The 19821-nt window shown below is 43.8% G+C and overlaps 1 protein-coding gene across 1 annotated transcript; it reads left to right on the top strand.

Annotated features, from left to right (window-relative positions):
• Positions 1 to 19271, top strand: srp14 (signal recognition particle 14). Its single transcript, XM_055640848.1, has 5 exons — positions 1 to 252; positions 2738 to 2810; positions 10158 to 10270; positions 13026 to 13058; positions 18585 to 19271. The coding sequence occupies exons 1-5, from the start codon at positions 229 to 231 to the stop codon at positions 18672 to 18674; spliced, it is 333 nt and encodes a 110-aa protein (XP_055496823.1). The 5' UTR covers positions 1 to 228; the 3' UTR covers positions 18675 to 19271.
• The last annotated feature ends 550 nt before the right edge of the window (positions 19272 to 19821 follow it).

Here is a 19821-nt window from a genome sequence, read left to right as displayed (position 1 = left end):
CCTGAAGAAGGGTTTCGACCCGAAAAGTCACCCATTCAATCTCTCCAGAGATGTTGCCTGTCCCACTGGGTTACTCCAGCTTTTTGTGTCCATCTTCGGTGGAAACCGACCTGTGCGGTTCCTTCTTGCAGTGAAATAGAAAGAGAGGCGGAGCGCGGTCGGGCGTGTTTCATACCGGGTTTCCGGCGGGGCTGCGTGGCCCAGAGGAGGAGGCGGCCGGCGCTGGTCATGGTGTTGTTGGAGAGCGACTCGGTGAGGGGCCGAAGGGCCGCACAGCTACTACCCCCGGGGCCGCCCCCCCCCCCCCCCCCCCCCCTCCCCCCACCCCCCACACGCAGTAACCAGCGGGTCAGGCAGCGGCTGTGGGGCCACGGGGACAGGCTGGGGGGAGGGAAGGGTTAAGAGTGACGTTGGTCCGGTGCATCGAGCAACGGGACTAGGAGGGGGTTACAGTGGGGTTGGGGGTATCTGGACTTGCGTGGGGTTGCACTGGGCCCTGGATAACTGGGTGGGGTTGCACTGGGCCCTGGATAACAGGGTGAGGTTGCACTGGGCCCTGGATAACTGGGTGAGGTTGCCCTGGATAACTGGCCCTAGGTGATATTACACAGCATGGGGTTGCACTGGGCCCTGGATAACAGGGTGAGGTTGCACTGGGCCCTGGATAACAGGGTGAGGTTGCACTGGGCCCTGGATAACAGGGTGAGGTTGCACTGGGCCCTGGATAACTGGCCCTAGGTGATATTACACAGCATGGGGTTGCACTGGGCCCTGGATAACAGGGTGAAGTTGCACTGGGCCCTGGATAACAGGGTGAGGTTGCACTGGGCCCTGGATAACAGGGTGAGGTTGCACTGGGCCCTGGATAACTGGCCCTAGGTGATATTACACAGCATGGGGTTGCACAGGGCCCTGGATAACAGGGTGAAGTTATACAGAGGTCATACAGAGGGGGGGGTAATTGTTCTTTCCATAAGTGTTACAGCTGCTTTGTAAGGTGGGTAACTGTACTTAAATGTCTTGTTACACAGTGGAATCTGGAGGTAATTCTAGCTCGGAGGCAGCAGCTGACCAGGCCTAGAATTGGCACACTTGGGCAAGGATCATTGGACTATGGGAATAGCTTGTCCTGGGGAGGTTTGGGCTGGCCATAGTAAGGGGGAAGTAGGATAATGATGGACTAAGTCAGAGTTATACTGTGGCAGAGGTGAAAATTTGACCAGGGGGTATACTGGGATGATGGTTAACTGGGCTGCTGTAAGGTATGCTTGGGGTGATTAATAGAGAACACATGCAATGTTATGCTGGGTCAGAGGTTAACACTGATGTGGGGTTTTACTGGGATAGATTAGCAGCCGACTGGCATGGGCATATGATGAGATTTGGGAGGGGTGGGGTGCTAACAGTGTACATCGTAGGATTACTCTGGTCAATGAAAATTTCTAAGGCAGAGATTGATTCTTGATTAGACTGCGGTCTACGGTGCTTCTGGCTGCGGCGGGGACTTTAAATCTTCGACCGCCGGCCTGCGGCCTACACCATCCTGAAGCCGCGGTCTCCGGTGGGGAAGAGCCCATTATGGACTGACTCTGGTCCCGACCACGGGGGGAAATGGAGGAGGACTGGACAATTTTTGTGCCTTCCACCACAGTGATGAATGCTGTGGTGGATGTTTGTGTTAAATTTTTATTGTGTATTGTGTGTTCTTTCTCATTGTATCGCTGCTGACAGATTCATTTCACTTGCACTTTATGTGCAATGTGACGAATAAACCCGTATTGTATTGTATTGTAAAGGTGTTATGAGAAGAAGGCAGGAGAATGGGATTGAGAGGGGAAGATTGGCGGCATGATTGAATGGCATGATTGAGTAGACGATGGGCCGAATGGCCTAATTCTGCTCCTAGAACTGATTAACTTATGACAGGAAGAACAATTGAAGGGCTTGGGGGTTTTCCCGCAGTGCTTGAGTTGGTAGTGCAATGGAAGAAAAAATTATATATTTATATTTTATTATGATGCAGGAGGCTATTAGGCCTATTGACTTTATGCAGGCTGACAGAGAAGGCTTGTTCATTTACCCACTTATTGCCCTGTATCCTACACACTCCTAGCCATCATTTCTCTCGTGATTTCCTACCGCCCATATACACTTGCGGTAGCTGTTTTTGAGCTGTGGGAGGAAACTGGTGTACCCAGCAAGACCCACACAGTGTTTAAGAAGGCACTGCAGATGCTGGAAGATCACACAGTCGCAGGAAACACATGCATACTCAACATGCCTTAGAATTAAAAGAACGTACGTTTAAAAAGGAGATGAGTAGGAATTTCATCAGTATACTGCGTTCTTTGCCACAGACTGTTATGAAGGCCTAGTTATTAGGTGTATTTAAAGTGGAAATTGGCAGGTTCTTGATTAGTAAGGATGTCAAAACGGGGAAAAGGCAGAAGAATGGAGGAGAAGGATGGATAGATAAGCCATGATTGAATGGTGGAGTAGACTTGATGGGCTGAATAGCCTCACTCAGCTCCTATGACTTATGCAGACAGCGGCAAAGGGTCAGAATCGACCATAGCTGCTGGATCTATGATAAGGCAACACGGCATCTGGTGTTCCACCAGTTCACCCAAAAATGACATGCAGTGGTTTCTCTGTGGAACTTGCACCTTTCCAGACAAACATTTACCAGTATAATCTGCTTCTACTGTGTGTTGACGGATATTTGTTCCCACTGCAGTTTCTGACGGAGCTAACCCGGCTTTTCCAGAAATGTCGATCCTCAGGAAGCATTTATCTCACCATGAAGAAATGTGAGTACTATTGCATGTGTGTCCTGCTTTACTTTAGACCAGTAGGAGTTGGCCTTTTGATCCACTGAGATTCTTGCGTTTAGCAAGCCTGGTGTTTGCTTTCAATGTACTAATACATGGCTTTAAATGTACTATTACGTAAGCATAGCTGAAGATATTCACAAAAAGCTGAAGTAACTCAGCAGGTCAGACAGCAAGCATCTCTGGAGAAATGGAATAGGTGATGTTTCGGGTCGAGGCCCTTCTTCACACTGGGCGTCAGAGGAAATTGAAATGAGAGACATAGACGGTGATGTAGAGATATAGAACAAACGACTAAAAGATATGTGTGTTTACAATACCGCACACAAAAATGTGACAAATGGAGTTAAATTTCAAATTCCTTCAAAAAAGATGACAAGCGTTTTATTGGGTTCATGATTAACGTAGTATCAACAACAAATATAAGAAAAGATAGTATAGTGATGGTAAGTTTCTGAAAATGGCATCAGAATACACAAATATATTTTGTGTGTTTACAAGTGACCTGCACACAAAGTACACATTTCTTATTCCTGTGAATACCAAATGGAATTAAATTTCAAACACCTTCAAAAAAGTAGAATGGACAAGCATTTTACACAAACGTTCGTTGCGGTGGACACTAAAAGGTTTGGTGTCCAAGAAAACAAACGTTACATTATGAGCGAGAACCAAGCATTTTAACCATATAACAACCATATAACAATTACAGCACAGAAAACAGGCCATCTCGGCCCTACAAGTCCATTGAACAAATTTTTTTTTCCCCTTAAGTTGCCTGCACTGTAAAACCCATCATCCAATGCCTACAAATATATTTTGTGATACCGGTTGCCTCCACCACTTCCACTGGGAGTCATTCCACACAGCCACCTGGTTGAAGTTCCCCAGTAAGTACACCTATTCTTCCCTTATTCCTCATTCTATGTTTATGAATACTCAAAGGGAAAGCACATAAACTCTGTCAAACACCTCATCATTTTAAAGACCTCTATCAGGTTTTAACCTTCTGCGCTCCAGAGAATAAAGACCTAACTTATTTAACCATTGTAACTTAGTTGCTGAAACCCAGGCAACATTCTAGTAAATCTCCTCTGTACTCTCTCTATTTTGTTGACATCCTTCCTACACCAAAATTGTTCTCCAGTTTGCGGCCTGTACAATTTTAACATTACATCCCAAACTCAATGGTTTGGCTAGCATACCAAAAGCTTTCTTTACCACCCTCCAAGAAAACCAAAACGACACCAGCTTTCTTTACCCCATATGAGATTCCACCTCAAGGTTCACGTTACCATTTACCATGTACGTCCTATTTTGATTTGTCCTGCCAAGGTGTAGCACCTCACATTTATCAGCATTAAACTCCATCTGCCATCTTTTCACCAATCTTCGTAACGGTCATTGTGGAACTTCCTGAAGTTGACACGGAATAAAGTTAGCGACTCAGTCTGTACAACGGGTAGACAAGAGACAGTGTGTTGCCAAATTGAAGATTAGCTCAGTTTCTTAGTTTTGATTAACGATTTATGTCCAAACATTTTTTTAATTGATTTAAAAAAAGTCGGAGAATATATCGTAAACGGTTGTTGCGTTTTTGACATCATGATGTTTTCGATATATTAAATTGGAAAATAAGAAAAAATGATTAACTCACCCAAAGATCGCTACTACCATAGGTACACCTCGTTGGGTGTTTGAAAAGCATTAGAGGTTTGGAGCCTCCGTGGCTTAACTTATGGACGAACCGACCCCTATAACGGTCGTTGTGACTATGGACACCAAGCACAACGACTGTTACGGGATCTTTACTGTAATGTATTCCTTTTATGGTACTGTATTTTGCTCCTGTTGATGAAGATAATTCCCTAGGTCATTATCAAATTGTATATCTATGAGGGGCCATATGAAGTTTATTTATGAATTTAATATTCATGACTAAATGTGGCAGAGTTTTTAATGTCACAATTTTGGTGTCCACAATGGTGGGAAAACGATGAAAATTTGTCTGTTATGAAAAAAAAAATTGACTTTCAGTCTTGAAGTTATCTAAGTTATATCTGCTATTTATAAGGTTTCACATGATGGGTAGATTTTGTTAAGAACATTGGTGTAAAAAAGTGAATACTAATCTTGTTCGTCAAAAACTCTCCAGTATTGTAAAAAGACACATATGAAAAATGTAACCATGATAAAGGAAACATGCCATTGTTAGCTGTGGGCTAGATGAAAACGAGTTGCAGACAATGAGACTCAACAAGACGACTTTGAAGCTAGAACGACTTGGGTGGGGAAGGGATGAGGAGAGAGGGATGGAAGGGTTACTTGAAGTTTGAGAAATCAATATTCCAACCTCTGGGCTGTAAGCTGCCCAGCAAGATATGAGGTGCTGTTCCTCCAATTTGTGTTTGACCATACTCTGACAATGGGGGAGGCTCAGGGCAGAAAGGTCAGTGTGGAAATGGGAAGGGCCTGTCCCACTAAGGCAATTTTTTTCAGCGACTAGGCAGTAGCCACATGGTCGAGGGGTGACGCCTGTATGGTTGTGAGTTGTCTCCTCAAATCGCCTAAAGAGTCGTATCTTTTTTCTTGTTGCCGCTGGATTTTGAAATGTTCAAAACCTTTCGGCGACTGTGGGCTTGACGTAGCTTGTCTTCAGCTGTCGTAGGTTGTCGCCTGGATAGCGCAGGTTGTCACCAATTACCTACATCAACCGGTGACGTATACCGGTAACTGAATTGTCTTCAGTTGTCGCCACCAGGGTCGTAGCTTGTTGTAGCTTTTCGCGGGTGGATGTAGGTTGACTTTAGTTGTCATAGGTGTGTACGTAGGTGGACATCCTAATGGGTTGCTGGTTGTTGGTAGCTTGACATCGACTAGGTGGTAGGTTGTCGTAGACATTGTCATGGGGGGGGTTTGCCGACCTGCAGTTGCCGGCAGTTGCTGAAAAAATGTGTTTGGCAACCGGGAGATCAGGTCTAACTGGTCTTGGCAAACTTGAAATGAGAGCACAAGTATATTTTTGATTCCAATGAACTGTTTCTATACCTCCCCGTTGTCACCCTACGGGTTAGGATTACCCTTCACTAGGTCCATTCATGCCCAACAGTCTCCAATCATAACCGGAGAATCACCAGCTCATTGTCTGCAGTTCCTCCAGTTTCCTCGGGATCTATCCTTGACTACCGCTATTTATCATCTGTAGTTCACTTCTCAGCCATGTGGTTTAGTAACACAGTCCGTTTCCTTGTTGGCTGGGAGTTAAATTAAGCAACACATCTTGAGGGTTATGACCTTTGGTTCAGTGAACTGTAAACATTGTGGCTGAGATGGAGAACATTTAATCTATTGACTGCATACCATCTTGAAAAAAGAACAGATGATTTGAGTCTAAAACCTTTGCCAGCCCTGGTCCCTTGGATTTATAGAAACACTTCTGGTTTATACGTGGTGATGCTTTTTGGATCCATCCACACACCATGAGCAAGCATTTACTCCTGAGCTGTGATGAGAACTATTTGCTGGGAGTAGGGATTGCGATCAAAATGCTACCAGTCCTACCACAAACTTTGTTCCCAGCCATCGACTTCATCCCTCTGCCTGACAACATCTGAAACTGAACTGACTCTTTAGTTTTGGTCACTCTGTGTTAGGGATGATGATGTTGAGCTGGAAAGAGTGCAGAGAAGAATTACGAGGATGTTGCCAGGACTTGAGGGCCTGAGCTATAGGGAGAGGTTGGGCAAACAGGGACTTGACGCATTGGAAGCTGAGGGGTGATCTTACGGAGGTGCACAAAATCATGAGGGGAATAGATAGGGTAAATGCAGTCTTTTACCCAGAGTAAGGAAATCAAGAATCAGAAGGTATAGATTTAAGATGAGAGGGGAAAGATTTAATAGGAACCTGAGGGGCAGCTTTGTCCACGGTGGACCGAGTTGCCTGAGGAAGTAATTGAATCGGGTACTATTTCAACATTTAAAAGACATTAGAGCAGGTGTATGGATGGGAAAGGTTTAGATATGGGCCAATCGCGGGCAGGTGAGACTAGTTCGATGGGGCATCTTGAGCTGAAGGGCTTGTTTCTGTGCTGTGTGCCTCTGCAATCTCAAAGAAAAAGCTGGCCTGCTTTTTTTGTTTTTGTTTCATACTGCTTCTTCATTTTGACTACCGATCTCAACCTTCTGATGTTGCCTCAGCTTAGCTTTTGCTGCCTCCGTGTTGATATGCTGGAACTCGCTCCTGGTCTCCCTTGTTCTACTCTCTATAAACTTGAGAAACAGGTATTTAGGAATAACATGATAGTTTTAGATGTAGGCTAGTGGGGTGAAAGGTAAGGACCAGGGGAACTCTGCTTTTTCCATCTGGGGAGGGGGCGGGTGATTGAGAGCAGAACATCGGGTCACAGCAGACGTGGGATAGGGATTCATTTGTGACAGCAGGAGGAAACCACGTTTTCGAAAGAAAGAGCCAAAAAATGAAAAGCCTTCTCCTGGGGGCAGATGCAGCAGAAATGGAGAAATTGAGAGGCGCGGAAAGTATCTTTGCAAGAGGCAGGATGAGTGGACGTGTCCACATAACTGGCAGTTATATAACCATATAACAATTATAACACGGAAACAGGCCATCTCGGCCCTACAAGTCCGTGCCGAACAATTATTTTCCCCTAGTCCCATCTACTTGCACTCAGACCATAACCCTCCATTCCTTTCCCATCCATATACCTATCCAATTTATTTTTAAATGATAAAATCGAACCTGCCTCCACCACTTCCACTGGAAGTTCATTCCACACAGCTACCACTCTCCGAGTAAAGAAGTTCCCCCTCATGTTACCCCTAAACTTATGTCCCTTAATTCTGAAGTCATGTCCTCTTGTTTGAATCTTCCCTACTCTCAATGGGAAAAGCTTGTCCACGTCAACTCTGTCTATCCCTCTCATCATTTTAAAGACCTCTATCAAGTCCCCCCTTAACCTTCTGCGCTCCAAAGAATAAAGACCTAACTTGTTCAACCTTTCTCTGTAACTTAGTTGCTGAAACTCAGGCAACATTCTAGTAAATCTCCTCTGTACTCTCTCTATTTTGTTGACATCCTTCCTATAATTGGACGCCCAAAATTGTACACCATACTCCAGAATTGGTCTCACCAATGCCTTGTACAATTTTAACATTGCATCCCAACTTCTATACTCAATGCTCTGATTTATAAAGGCTAGCATACCAAAAGCTTTCTTTACCACCCTATCTACATGAGATTCCACCTTCAGGGAACTATGGACAGTTATTCCTAGATCCCTCTGTTTAACTGCATTCCTCAATTCGCTACCATTTACCATGTACATCCTATTTTGATGTGTCCTGCCAAGATGTAGCACCTCACACTTATCAGCATTAAACTCCATCTGCCATCTTTCAGCCCATTCTTCCAAATGGCCTAAATCTCTCTGTAGACTTTGGAAATCTACTTCATTATCCACAACACCACCTATCTTCGTATCATCTGCATACTTACTAATCCAATTTACCACACCTTCATCCAGATCATTGATGTATATGACAAACAACAGTGGACCCAACACAGATCCCGGAGGCACCCCACCAGTCACCTGCCTCCAACCTGACAAACAGCCATCCACCATTACTCTCTGGCATCTCCCATTCAGCCACTGTTGAATCCATCTTGCTACTCCTGCATTTATACCCAACAATTGAACCTTCTTAACCAACCTTCCATGAGGAACCTTGTCAAAGGCCTTACTAAAGTTCATATAGACAACATCCACTGCTTTACCCTCATTAATTTCCCTAGGAACCTCTTCAAAAAATTCAAGAAGATTAGTCGAACATGACCTTCCAGGCACAAATCCATGTTGACTGTTCCTAATCAGACCCCGTTTATCCAGATGCTTATATATATTATCTCTAAATATCTTTTCCATTAATTTGCACTCCACTGAAGTCAAACTAACAGGTCTATAATTGTTAGGTTTACTCTTAGAACCCTTTTTAAACAATGGAACAACATGCCCAGTACGCCAATCCTCGGGCACTATTCCCGTTTCTAATGACATTTGAAATATTTCTGTCATAGCCCCTGCTATTTCTACACTAACATCTCAATGTCCTAGAGAATATCCTGTCAGGACCTGGAGACTTATCCACTTTTATATTTTTCAAAAGTGTCAGTACTTCTTTTTCTTTGAATCTCATAGTATCCATAGCTACTCTACTTGTTTCCCTTACCTCACATAATTCAATATCCTTCTCCTTGGTGAATACCGAAGAAAATAAATTGTTCAATATCTCCCCCATTAGTTGATGGGTTTGTAGTAGAGGTCAGTCGATAGTGTCACCTGTGATCAAGACAAGAGAACAAGAAAAGGGAAAGGGGTGTCAGAGACAGTCCCAAGTGAATTTGAGGACCACGTGGAAGTTAGTGGGAACATCAATGAAATCACCAAGTTCTGCAAGTGTGCTGGAGGTAGTCCCAATGCAGTCATTGATATAATGGAGAAAGAGGTGAGGTGTTGCATGGAGTTGTTGAGTGTTTGCTTGGAATAAGGACTGTTCAACGTAACCAACAAAAAGGCAGGCACTGCTGAGGCCCGTGGCTACAGCTTTAACTTGAAGGTGGGAGGGGTCAGAAGAGAAGTTGCTGAGGGTGAGGCCAAGTTCTGCCAGGCGGAGTGCTAGTTGAGGGGGAACTGAACTGTGATCCTGCAACTCTTGTTTCTTCCAGCGCAATATCCTTTTGGCTATAGTTCAGAGGTTAGTCAAAGCTTCATTTGCGTAGCAACTGTAATATATTTAACAATTTGCCGAAATGATTTGACACTGCACCATCAAACAAGCAGTTGGGGGCAGGTGAGGAAATGAAGCATGTTATAAGCAGTGTCTTAAAGAACGCGAGTGACAGAGAGAAGGGAATTCCAGAGCTTAGGACCAAGATAGTTGAAGTTATGGTTCCACTGGTGGGGCAAATGAAATCATAATGCCATGATTATCATCATAGATCATCAGAAGAAGATGACTGAACTTTGGTGTCTTCCCTCACAGTGAGAAACTTTGATTCTGCTGTGTGGGGATGTTTTATGTTGGAGTCTATCGTGTGTTGTGTTCTTATTTATTCATATGGCTGTATGGTGACCACATATTTCACTGTACCAATTGGTACATGTGACAAATAAATATATCTTGTAACTTGTATCATTGGATGATTAACCAAAATCTGAGTATGGGTCTGGAGGAGGGTAGAGAGAGCCTAGAACCATCGGGTAAGTAAATTGGAGAGAGATGACAAATATTAACATTTCCATTTCTGTAGATGATGGCCGGACAAAGCCAGTTCCGCGGAAAGGGAACCCTGACAATTTTGAACCTGCTGATAACAAGTGTCTTCTGCGAGCAACTGATGGGAAAAAGAAGATCAGCACCGTGGTAAGTGACCGAATGGAGGTGGACAACTGCCCTGACCAGACCAACAAATAAAAGCAGGAGGTGATTTGACCCGCAAACGTGTTACTCATTTTTAGCCAGATCTTGGCTCCATTCACCTGCCTTTGTTAGTTTAGTTTAGAGATACAGCACGGAAGCACGCCCTTCTGGTCCACGCCGACCAGCGATCCCCGCACATTAACACTACCCTACACCCACTAGGGACAATTTTTACATTTACCAAGCCAATCAACCTACAAACCTGTTTGTCTTTGCAATGTGGGAGGAAATCGAAGATCTTGGAGAAAACCCACACGGGTCACGGGGAGTACGTACTGACAGCACCCATAGTCGGGATCAAACCCGGGTCTCCGGCACTGCACTCACTGTAAGGCAGCAACTCTACCACTGAGTCACCGTGACTGCCACCGTGTTCTACATTATCTGATATCTGAGATAACCAATCTCGCAAGCTTAGTTGTAATATTCTACTGATACATAGCATCCACAGGTTTTGGAGAGCTTGGGAATGTATTCTCACAGTGACCCAGTTGTGAGCAGTGTTGTGGTCTACATGAGCATGCAGGATGGCCTCAACCAGAATGTTTATACAATTTAGAATTTGGTGTGGATGGGAATTCAGTACAAGGGGGAAGGTTGCCACAATTTCTAGTGTCTTTTGCGAACTTGAAACAATAGGAATTACTGTTTTAGCCAAGTGTTTTAGTAGTAGATACAAATTTAATATTTTTTTAAAACCATTGTAACATGCTGAAGAGTAAAATCTAAATAAGATTGAGAAACGAGAAACTTCGGACTGAAGGATCTCAAACTAAAACTTTGTCTGTCAGTTCCTTTCACAGGTGCTGCCAAACCTGCTGAGTTCTGCCAGCACTTTGCATTTTGCTCAAGATCTAAATAACAGATTAAATTATAGTAGTGCACACTAACTGACTGAACAGCAGAATGTTGTTGTTTCTGGCAAGTAAAATTGACCATATCTGATGCTGATATCTTTGTCTTGATCTGTCTGGCTCCAAGTCCATGAGTTGGAGACACCCTGACCTGTAGGAGATGGGAAGGAGTATCTGAACAGTTTGATCCAGGCCTCAGTGGCACTTGTGAGAGAGGAGCAGGAGCAGGGTTGCTGTCCGATAGCAAATGAGTTTCTTCAGACTGGTCCTGGGCCATGAGTGCAATCCACTTGGTATTGCAAGGATGAGGACAGACACAAAGACATACATAAAGCTGGCTGTGGCACTTGGAAAAAGGAAGACAAAGGGGAGGAGCTGTGGAAGGGTATTGAGGGAAATGTGAAGGATTCGACAGTTAAGACATATAGACTACTTTAGAAATGGGAGCAAGAGTCTCATTTTATCCTTCAGTCCCACCAAATTGCCATCTTCTATTGCTTTGAAAGGATATTGGTAAAGAGAGGGTGTGTTATGCAAGGTTGATAGTGAAATCCATAGGATACAGTCAATGTGGTCCAATGCTTCTTTCCCACTCTGGACAGAACATGCAAATGGCCCAGTTTGGTGAATGCTGTGTGCTGGGAGTTAAATTAACCAATGCGAGCTTGAGGGTCACAATCTTTGAATCAGTGAATTGTAAACATTTGTGGCAGGGGAGGAGAGCATTTCAACCTATTTATACATACAGCGCGGAAATGAGCCTTTCTCCCACCAAGTCCGCGCCAACCAGAAATTCCAGTGCACTAGTACTATCCTACACACTAGGAATCGTTACAGAGGCCAATCAACCTACAAACCTGTACATCTTTGGAGTGTGGGAGGAAACTGGAGCACCCGGGGAAATGTGGTCACAGGGAGAACAGACAAACTCTGTACAGATAGTGCCCATAGCCAGGATCAAACCCAGTCTCTGGCGCTGTAACTCTACCATTGTGTTGCCGTGCTGCCCAATCGGCTGCATACATTCTGGAAAAAAAAGTGAATTATTTGAAGCCAATACCTATTCTAGCTCTGGGCCGTTGGACTTGTAGAAATACTCATTATATGATGATTTCTGTACAGCTATCCCCTCCACCCACCCCAAGCAAATATTTATTTTATGAGCGGTGATGCCTGGAACTGCTTGCTTAGGGATGAGATTGCGAACAAAATGCTACCTGGACTCCAAGCATCATCTTGCAATGAATTTATTGGGTTTAAGGAATAGTTGAATTGATAATTTCAACATAAACGGTTGATTTTCTTTTGGCTAATGACAGTACGGTGGCTCATGTTGCTACCTTACTGGGCTAGAGTCCTGGGTTTGATCCTGACTGCGGGTGCTGTCTGTGCAGGATTTATCCATTTTCCCTGTGACCACGTGGGTTTTCTCTGGGTGCTCCGGTCTCATCCCACACTCCAAAGATGAGCAGATTTGTAGGTTAATTGGCTTTTGTAAATTGCCCCTAGTGTGTAGAATGTGAAACTCTGATAACATTGAACTCGTGTCTAGGTGATCGTTGGTGGGCCATAGGGCCTGTTTCCCTGCTGCATCTCTAAACTAAAGTAATCCTGTGTAAGAGGGCTTTAGGGGTGGTAGATATTTGCAACCCTTCCATAAATGGTACCTGAAGTTGGGTCATTTGTTGATTTTTAAACCAGACAGGTGATAGGTCATAAATCTCACTAAATACCAGAAGACTTGCTGGACTTGATGACCTACCTTCTGCTCCTATCATGGTGACTGAATAAATTGGCATTAAAGAGATAGTTTGTGCAATTAAATTATGTCCTTTCATTTTCAGATAAGCTCCAAGGAAGTAAACAAGTTTCAGATGGTAAGTTTGTAAACACTGTAATGCATAATAGCTACAATTATTTTATGCCCAATTCTGCATTGAGCATAGTCAAGATTTATTGCTGTAAATCCTAACTCTGCCCCAATGCAGAATCTCTCCTCAACGATGATGGTGGTTTAATGGTTGATATCTTAGCTGTGGAAAGTTGCACCTCTCCTTTTTGCCAGCACGAATCTTAAAAGAAGACACGTGCAATGTTGCTCAGGAGAGTGGATGTTGGGAAAATGAGGCAAGATTCATTCATGGAACAATTTAGAATGATGCTGTTGGGTCATAGTAACTGCAGAAATTCAGTGGTAGGGATAGAGTTACTGAAGATGATCGTAACTAGTGTACTATTTTGGTTTAGTTTAGAGATACAGTATGGAAACAGGCCCTTCGGCCCACCGAGTGCACGCTGACCAGTGATCACCCTCTACACTAGCAACATCCTACACACTAGGGACAATTTACAAATTACAGAAGCCAAATTAACCTACAAACCTGTACGTTTTTGGAGTGCGGGAGGAAACCAGAGCACCCAGGGAAAACCCACACGGACAAGGGGAGAACGTACAAACTCCTTAAAGACAGCACCCATAGTCAGGATCGAACTCGGGTCTCTGGCGCTGTAAACCGGCAACTCTACCACTGTGCCGCCACCTTTGATTGACCCGGTTAATTATTTTCCTCAATGTTCAGCTATCCAGCAATCTTTTGGTAACGCTCTGAAAGATACTGCGTCGTGGATCTCTGATGCCTTGTTTGGTCACAGCCAGTTTATACTTGAAGGGTCTCGACCCGAAACGTCACCCATTCCCTCGCTCCATAGATGCTGCCTGTCCCGCTGAGTTACTCCAGCATTTTGTGTCCATCTTCAGACTACACTTCAGTTCCATGACATTGCCTTTACTGTGCACACATTAACATGCTTAGCATTTGTTTAAGAAAGAACTGCAGATGCTGGAAAAATCGAAGGTCGACAAAAATCCTGGAGAAACTCAGCGGGTGAGGCAGCATCTATGGGGTGGTGATGTTTCGGGTCGATATGATAGCCATAGGTATCGGTTTTAAAAGCTCATTGTCCCCCAACTATCCATTGTCTTAGAAAAAGAGACATCTTATGCTCTTTATGGAAGGTGTCTCCTGACATGCCGTTGATTTAATTTTGTGCCTTTTTACTCTGGATTAATGCATCAGAGAAAATGATTTCCCCCAAATATTGTTACAATACCTCAGCAATCAAAATTTGATAGAATGCAGGTTTCTGCAGCTGATTCCCATTATGAACTGTTCAAGCTCTTATGTATAATTTAGTTAAATTCATAAATAGCTTTTGTCAGGACAATGCATCATTCCTTGTTGCAGTGCCCTATACTAAACCGCAATGAATTTCTGCATTAAAATTATTGCCGACTGGGCAGTCCCCAGGCTTATTTCCTCCAGCCTGAATAGATTGACCTTCTGACAAGGGTGGAAATATTTTCCTGCCTCAGGATACAATAGGCTAAAGTACTTGCTTCTGAATCGTTGAGAAGTGTGTGGGTGAATAGTAAACGTTGCAACAATGGTTGGAGTTGCTGTTGGCTTGCCTGTGAAATGGTGTGCAGTACCATTGCACATCGCCAGATGTCACTAACTGGCAGAGATGGGCACTTCACTCAAAACTAGTTTCTTGGCCTTGTAATTTTACTGGAAACATTTTGCACCCTTGTTCATACATTAGAATACAGTAAACCCTCGCTCTGCCAGACTACACGAGGAGAGATAGTGTTCAATATTACCGATTGTCTGTTATAAGGTGGTTAATATGTACAGCACTATTGGAAAAATAGCCAATAAACATGCACTACACAATAAACAGTAAAGGACACCAAATACACAAGACTATGGGACGGCACAGTGGTACTGTGGTAGAGTTGCTAGCTTACAGCGCCAGAGACCCAAGTTCGATCCTGGCCTCCAGTGTTCCCTGTGGCTGCGTAAGTTTCCTCCGGGTGCTCCCTTGCACTGGTTCTATCCTGCACACTGTGAGTTGTCTCTGGTATGTGGGATGGAGCTGGTGTACGCGTTCGCGAGAGGATGCCGGGGGTCAGGGTCAGGCCTGGGTCTCTGGCACTGTGGGGCGCCGTTTCGCGGTGGCCATTTGGGCTGCAATGCGGGAGGAGAGATTGAACCACTGCAGTAGTTATGTGGTAGGAAAGATAGAACCATGGCAGTACTTCTATCCTACACACTGAATTGTCCCGAGTTTGTAGAATTGTCCCGAGTGTATGGGTGATTGCTGGTCAGCACAGACTTGCCGTTTCCACGCTGTATCTCTAAACTAAACAAAGATAAAAAGGTTCAACAACAGCTTTTACTACATCCATCTAATGCTCATTCTGTGAAACAACCAACTGTCCACAACAGATTCAGTCCGTTAAAACGAGGGTTTACTGTAATACAAACTTAAAAGATAGATAGATATGCCATTTATTGTCACTATACATGTACAATGAAATTAAAAGCTGCTCGTAGTCAGTGCATACATATTTATACAAAAAACAAGAAACAGCACAATAGGTGCACAATTCTGCGGCGCTATATATATACAATGGAAGTCCGGGTTTTGGTACCTGTGTGAATTAAGATATTCCTGAGTCTATTTGTCCTGGATTTGATGCACCTATAGCGCCTTCCAAAAGCTGTTGCCTTCTAGTATTCAGTCAGTTTGAGTATATAAAACAGCACAATTTATATTTAAATAGTTAGTACCTTTAACATATTAAAATGACCATTACCTGGTAACAGAGTTGGCGCATCTCAACAGGTAGTCATTAGGAGCTTAGTGAGCATCTTAAGGGAAAGATAGGGAAGTGCTGCAAGACAATGCTTGGGGTTTGTGCGTAGGTGTCAGTGGTGGAAAAGAGGAAGTCGCAAGTGGATAAGGCAAACCACAGTTTGGAGGAACTCAAACGCATCAGACAGTCCAGACGCTGGAAATGTTAGGAATGGAGGGGGAGCTTAAAATCAGTGATGCTAGGAGCCTGTGTGGGAAATGGAGCACAAAGTGATGAATGATTGGAGCTGCGTTGAAACTTAGAATAGAGGCAACAAAGAGTTGGATTGAAATTAAGATGAAGATGATAGTGGGTAGAAGCCCAGGGAAACTTTGGAATGCCAGAGTCTAGAGCAAGGTAAGATGTCACTACTCTACGCATCAATGGAAAACTACCTACTGTCAAATTAAGATGACAAGGAAGTGGTAGAGGTGGTTAAAACATTTAAGATACTTGGACATGGACATGGATACATGAGTATAGAAGTTGAGATGTAATGTTAAAATTGTACAAGGCATTGGTGAGGCCAATTCTGGAGTATGGTGTACAATTTTGATCGCCTAATTATAGGAAGGATGTCAACAAAATAGAGAGAGTACAGAGGAGATTTACTAGAATGTTGCCTGGGTTTCAGCAACTAAGTTACAGAGAAAGGTTGAACAAGTTAGGGCTTTATTCTTTGGAGAGCAGAAGGTTAAGGGGGGAACTTGATGATGATGAGAGGGATAGACAGAGTTGACGTGGATAAGCTTTTCCCGCAGAGAGGGAAGATTCAAACAAGGGGACATGAAGTTTAGGGGTAACATGAGGGGGAACTTCTTTACTCAGAGAGTGGTGGCTGTGTGGAATGAGCTTCCAGTGAAGGTGGTGGAGGCAGGTTCGTTTTTATCATTTAAAAATAAATTGGATAGTTATATGGACGGGAAAGGAATGGAGGGTTATGGTCTGGGTGCAGGTATATGGGACTAGGGGCGAATGCGTGTTCGGCACGGACTAGAAGGGTCGAGATGGCCTGTTTCCGTGCTGTAATTGTTATATGGTTATATGGATAGGAAAGGTTTGAGAGAATATGGGGCAGGTGCAGGCAAGTGGGCCTATGACATTTCGGCAGCTTGGAGTTGGGCCAAAGGGCCTGTTTCTGTGCTGCATAGCTCTATGATTATGTAAAAATTCAGGTTAGGATCTGTTTGGTGGGCGATGCTGAGAATCCATGAATTACATTCTTATTATGATCCATTTTAGGGCGTAGGAGTTTGAAGTGTAATTGGTGTACCTGAGTAAACAGTTGGGAAAGTTGACGGGGCAGCTTAATGCAGCACTCTGTCCTGTGGCGAAACTTGATTGTCATGTGCATTACTTCATCTCTTCTAGTACTGGGCAAACCATTAACTGAATAATTGGGAGAAGTTTGGTTTTACCTAGATCAGTGCCATCTGTGACTCACTGGGTGCCACCCGGCTTAAGTCAGTACAAATATCCCCCTACAATCACTGAAGAAAGATCCTGACCCAAAACATCACCCCTCCTCTCTTCCAGCCCCACCCCCCCCATCAGTCTGAAGAAGCGTTCCTACTCAAAATGTCACCCCTCCACTCTTCCAGCTTTCTTACCCCCCCTCCCCCTCACTCCCTCTCTGAAGAAAGGTCCTGACCCAAAATATCGCCTCTCTGGCTTTTGCAACTCGCTGACTTACTCCAGGACTTTGTAAAACCAGTGTCTGCAGTTCCAAGTTCCTACATTTTATGGATTCAAACCTTTCTCTAAGACTTGAAACCATGATTTAACACTCTGGAGCAAAGTGGCACTGTGAGATGTGTTACCCTTTGCACCATATATTGGATCTAGTCATTATTGCCATCTTATTTTGGGGATCTTGCACAGTATAAATTGGTGTTGGTGTTTACTGCACTACAATGTGACCATACATCTAAAATACTTCACTGGATGTGAGGTGCTTTGGGAAGTCCTGAGATTGTGAAAGCCATTGCATGTCCCCTCCAGATCACAACAGGAGTCTGTTCCCAGAAATTAAGCCAAATAGTTCGTAAGTTGGAAAGAGAGAGTTAGATAGAGCTCTAGGGGCTAGTGGAATCAAGGGATATGGGGAGAAGCCAGGCACAGGGGATTGATTGGGGATGATCAGTCAAGATCACAATGAATGGCGGTGCTGGCTCAAGGGTCAAATGGCCTCCTGCACCTATTTTCTATGTTTCTAAATGGGGCTGGCCGGCAATGTATTTAAATAAAAACATAGGCTGACCTAGCACAATGAAACTTGGATTTTAACTCGACCGTTCAGATATTGCCCTGAACCACGTCCCCACAAGGCAGAAGATGCTTGCAGCAACAAGCAAATCCACCCCGCTCGTCTCCTTGACACTCGTTCGTATTGTACGGGTTGTACACAAGTTAGATGTTTGTGACCTGGGGAGGACCTATAACATAGAGAGCAGATTTTTCTTTCCCTGTTATTGAAGTTGTTTTAAAGTAGCATAGGTATGGTTTAATTACTAAAAGACTTCTGAACGCAAATCTCGCAGATCAGTTCTGTCAGTGGCGACGGCCTGATACTTTGATTTATCCTCCTTCCCACCACCACTGGTGGTCTATAAGAATTAAGAATAGGTGCCTTTTGTATTCAGTCAGCGTTATTCAGTCTGGCATGCTCTAAGTTTGTTTCTTTCATTGATCTGGATTTTTTCAGGCGTATTCAAATCTGCTGAGGGCACACATAGATGGCTTGAAGAAGAAAGACAAGAAGAGCAAGAGTAAGAAGACAAAGGCCACGCAATGATGTCAAGGCATGGGAGGGGGGGGGTTGACTTTTCCTGTGCCTAACTACTTCCTACACATCACATGCAGATGTAGAGGAATCAATGTTGGGTGAGGAAAGAGTTCCAGTAGGGCATTGATTAGAAATGGACAATACCCACAGTATGGATAACTCTTCTTCTATTTGTGACACCTTTTTGCATTAATTCATGCATGAGCATGTTTATAACCATGTCTCATCAATAGGTGGTGGGGATGGAGTATGGGGAGGGGGGGGGGGGGAGGAATTTGCTGAACACGTGTTAGAAAAAGGTCATTATCCAACAATGCAACCATAATCCATTCCACCACTTCACTCTATCTGTAGTTAACCATGCTGTGCAGCAATATTCAGTTTAGTTTGTCACGTGTACCGAGGTACAGTGCAAAGCATATTGTGAAGCATAATGCAGGACATGGCCAGAGTGAATTTTAATCTCTGCATTTCTTTGATTGTTATTGATATTTTGCCTCATTCAACTGAATTATCAAGTGATCACTGCCAGCAAAGATAATTTCTGTGCATTCTCCATCTTTGAAGGTGCCAGTGGTATCCAATGAATGTCAGTTTGGAATGATTTGAGTTTTGATGTCACTAAATGCTGCTTGATGTCACTAAATGTCACTGCACCCTCTTCCTCCCTGCTCCCCATCCCATTTACTACACTAATTGAATGTACTGATCACCAGAGGCCAGATCTTTAAGGTTACTGCCCTTGAGGCTAATGCAGGAGCTTTCCTTCCTGCTCTAGCAGAAACCAACCAGAAGGAACCAAATCTTCATGTGAACGTGATAGGGAGAATCACATTTTGATTTCCTTATTGGTAGCCTTCACCACCTAGCATGGTTTGATCTTTCTGGTTGACTTTCTGGGGGTAGGTTTTATTTCAGGTTAAAGAAATATGCACAGTATGATGACCAATCTTCATGCTGTAATAAATCTTGGGTTTAGTTTGTTGAGTATTGATAATTGTAGATCTGCATCAATTACATTAAAACACTTTGTTTTACTGCACCAGAATATGTTGTTTCTTTATAGAGACCATGTTGGTAAGCGCTTTGGGTCAGTTTTTCAACCAGTAGTCGAGTAACTATTGTGTGTGGGGGTCAGCTCAATGCAGGGACTTGT

Source organism: Leucoraja erinacea, chromosome 9, assembly GCF_028641065.1.
Source record: "Leucoraja erinacea ecotype New England chromosome 9, Leri_hhj_1, whole genome shotgun sequence".
NCBI classification, from domain to species: Eukaryota; Metazoa; Chordata; class Chondrichthyes; order Rajiformes; family Rajidae; genus Leucoraja; species Leucoraja erinaceus.
Note: the sequence above shows the minus strand (reverse complement) of the source record. Positions and strands in the feature narration are given on the sequence as shown.

Bases quoted from the DNA above. Each gene is read 5' to 3' on its own strand.
- srp14 (XM_055640848.1), top strand. From the start codon at position 229: ATGGTGTTGTTGGAGAGCGACTCG. The intron at 10,271-13,025 runs GTAAGTGACCGA...TTTCATTTTCAG, and splicing joins AAAAGAAGATCAGCACCGTG to ATAAGCTCCAAGGAAGTAAA. The intron at 13,059-18,584 runs GTAAGTTTGTAA...GGATTTTTTCAG, and splicing joins AAGTAAACAAGTTTCAGATG to GCGTATTCAAATCTGCTGAG.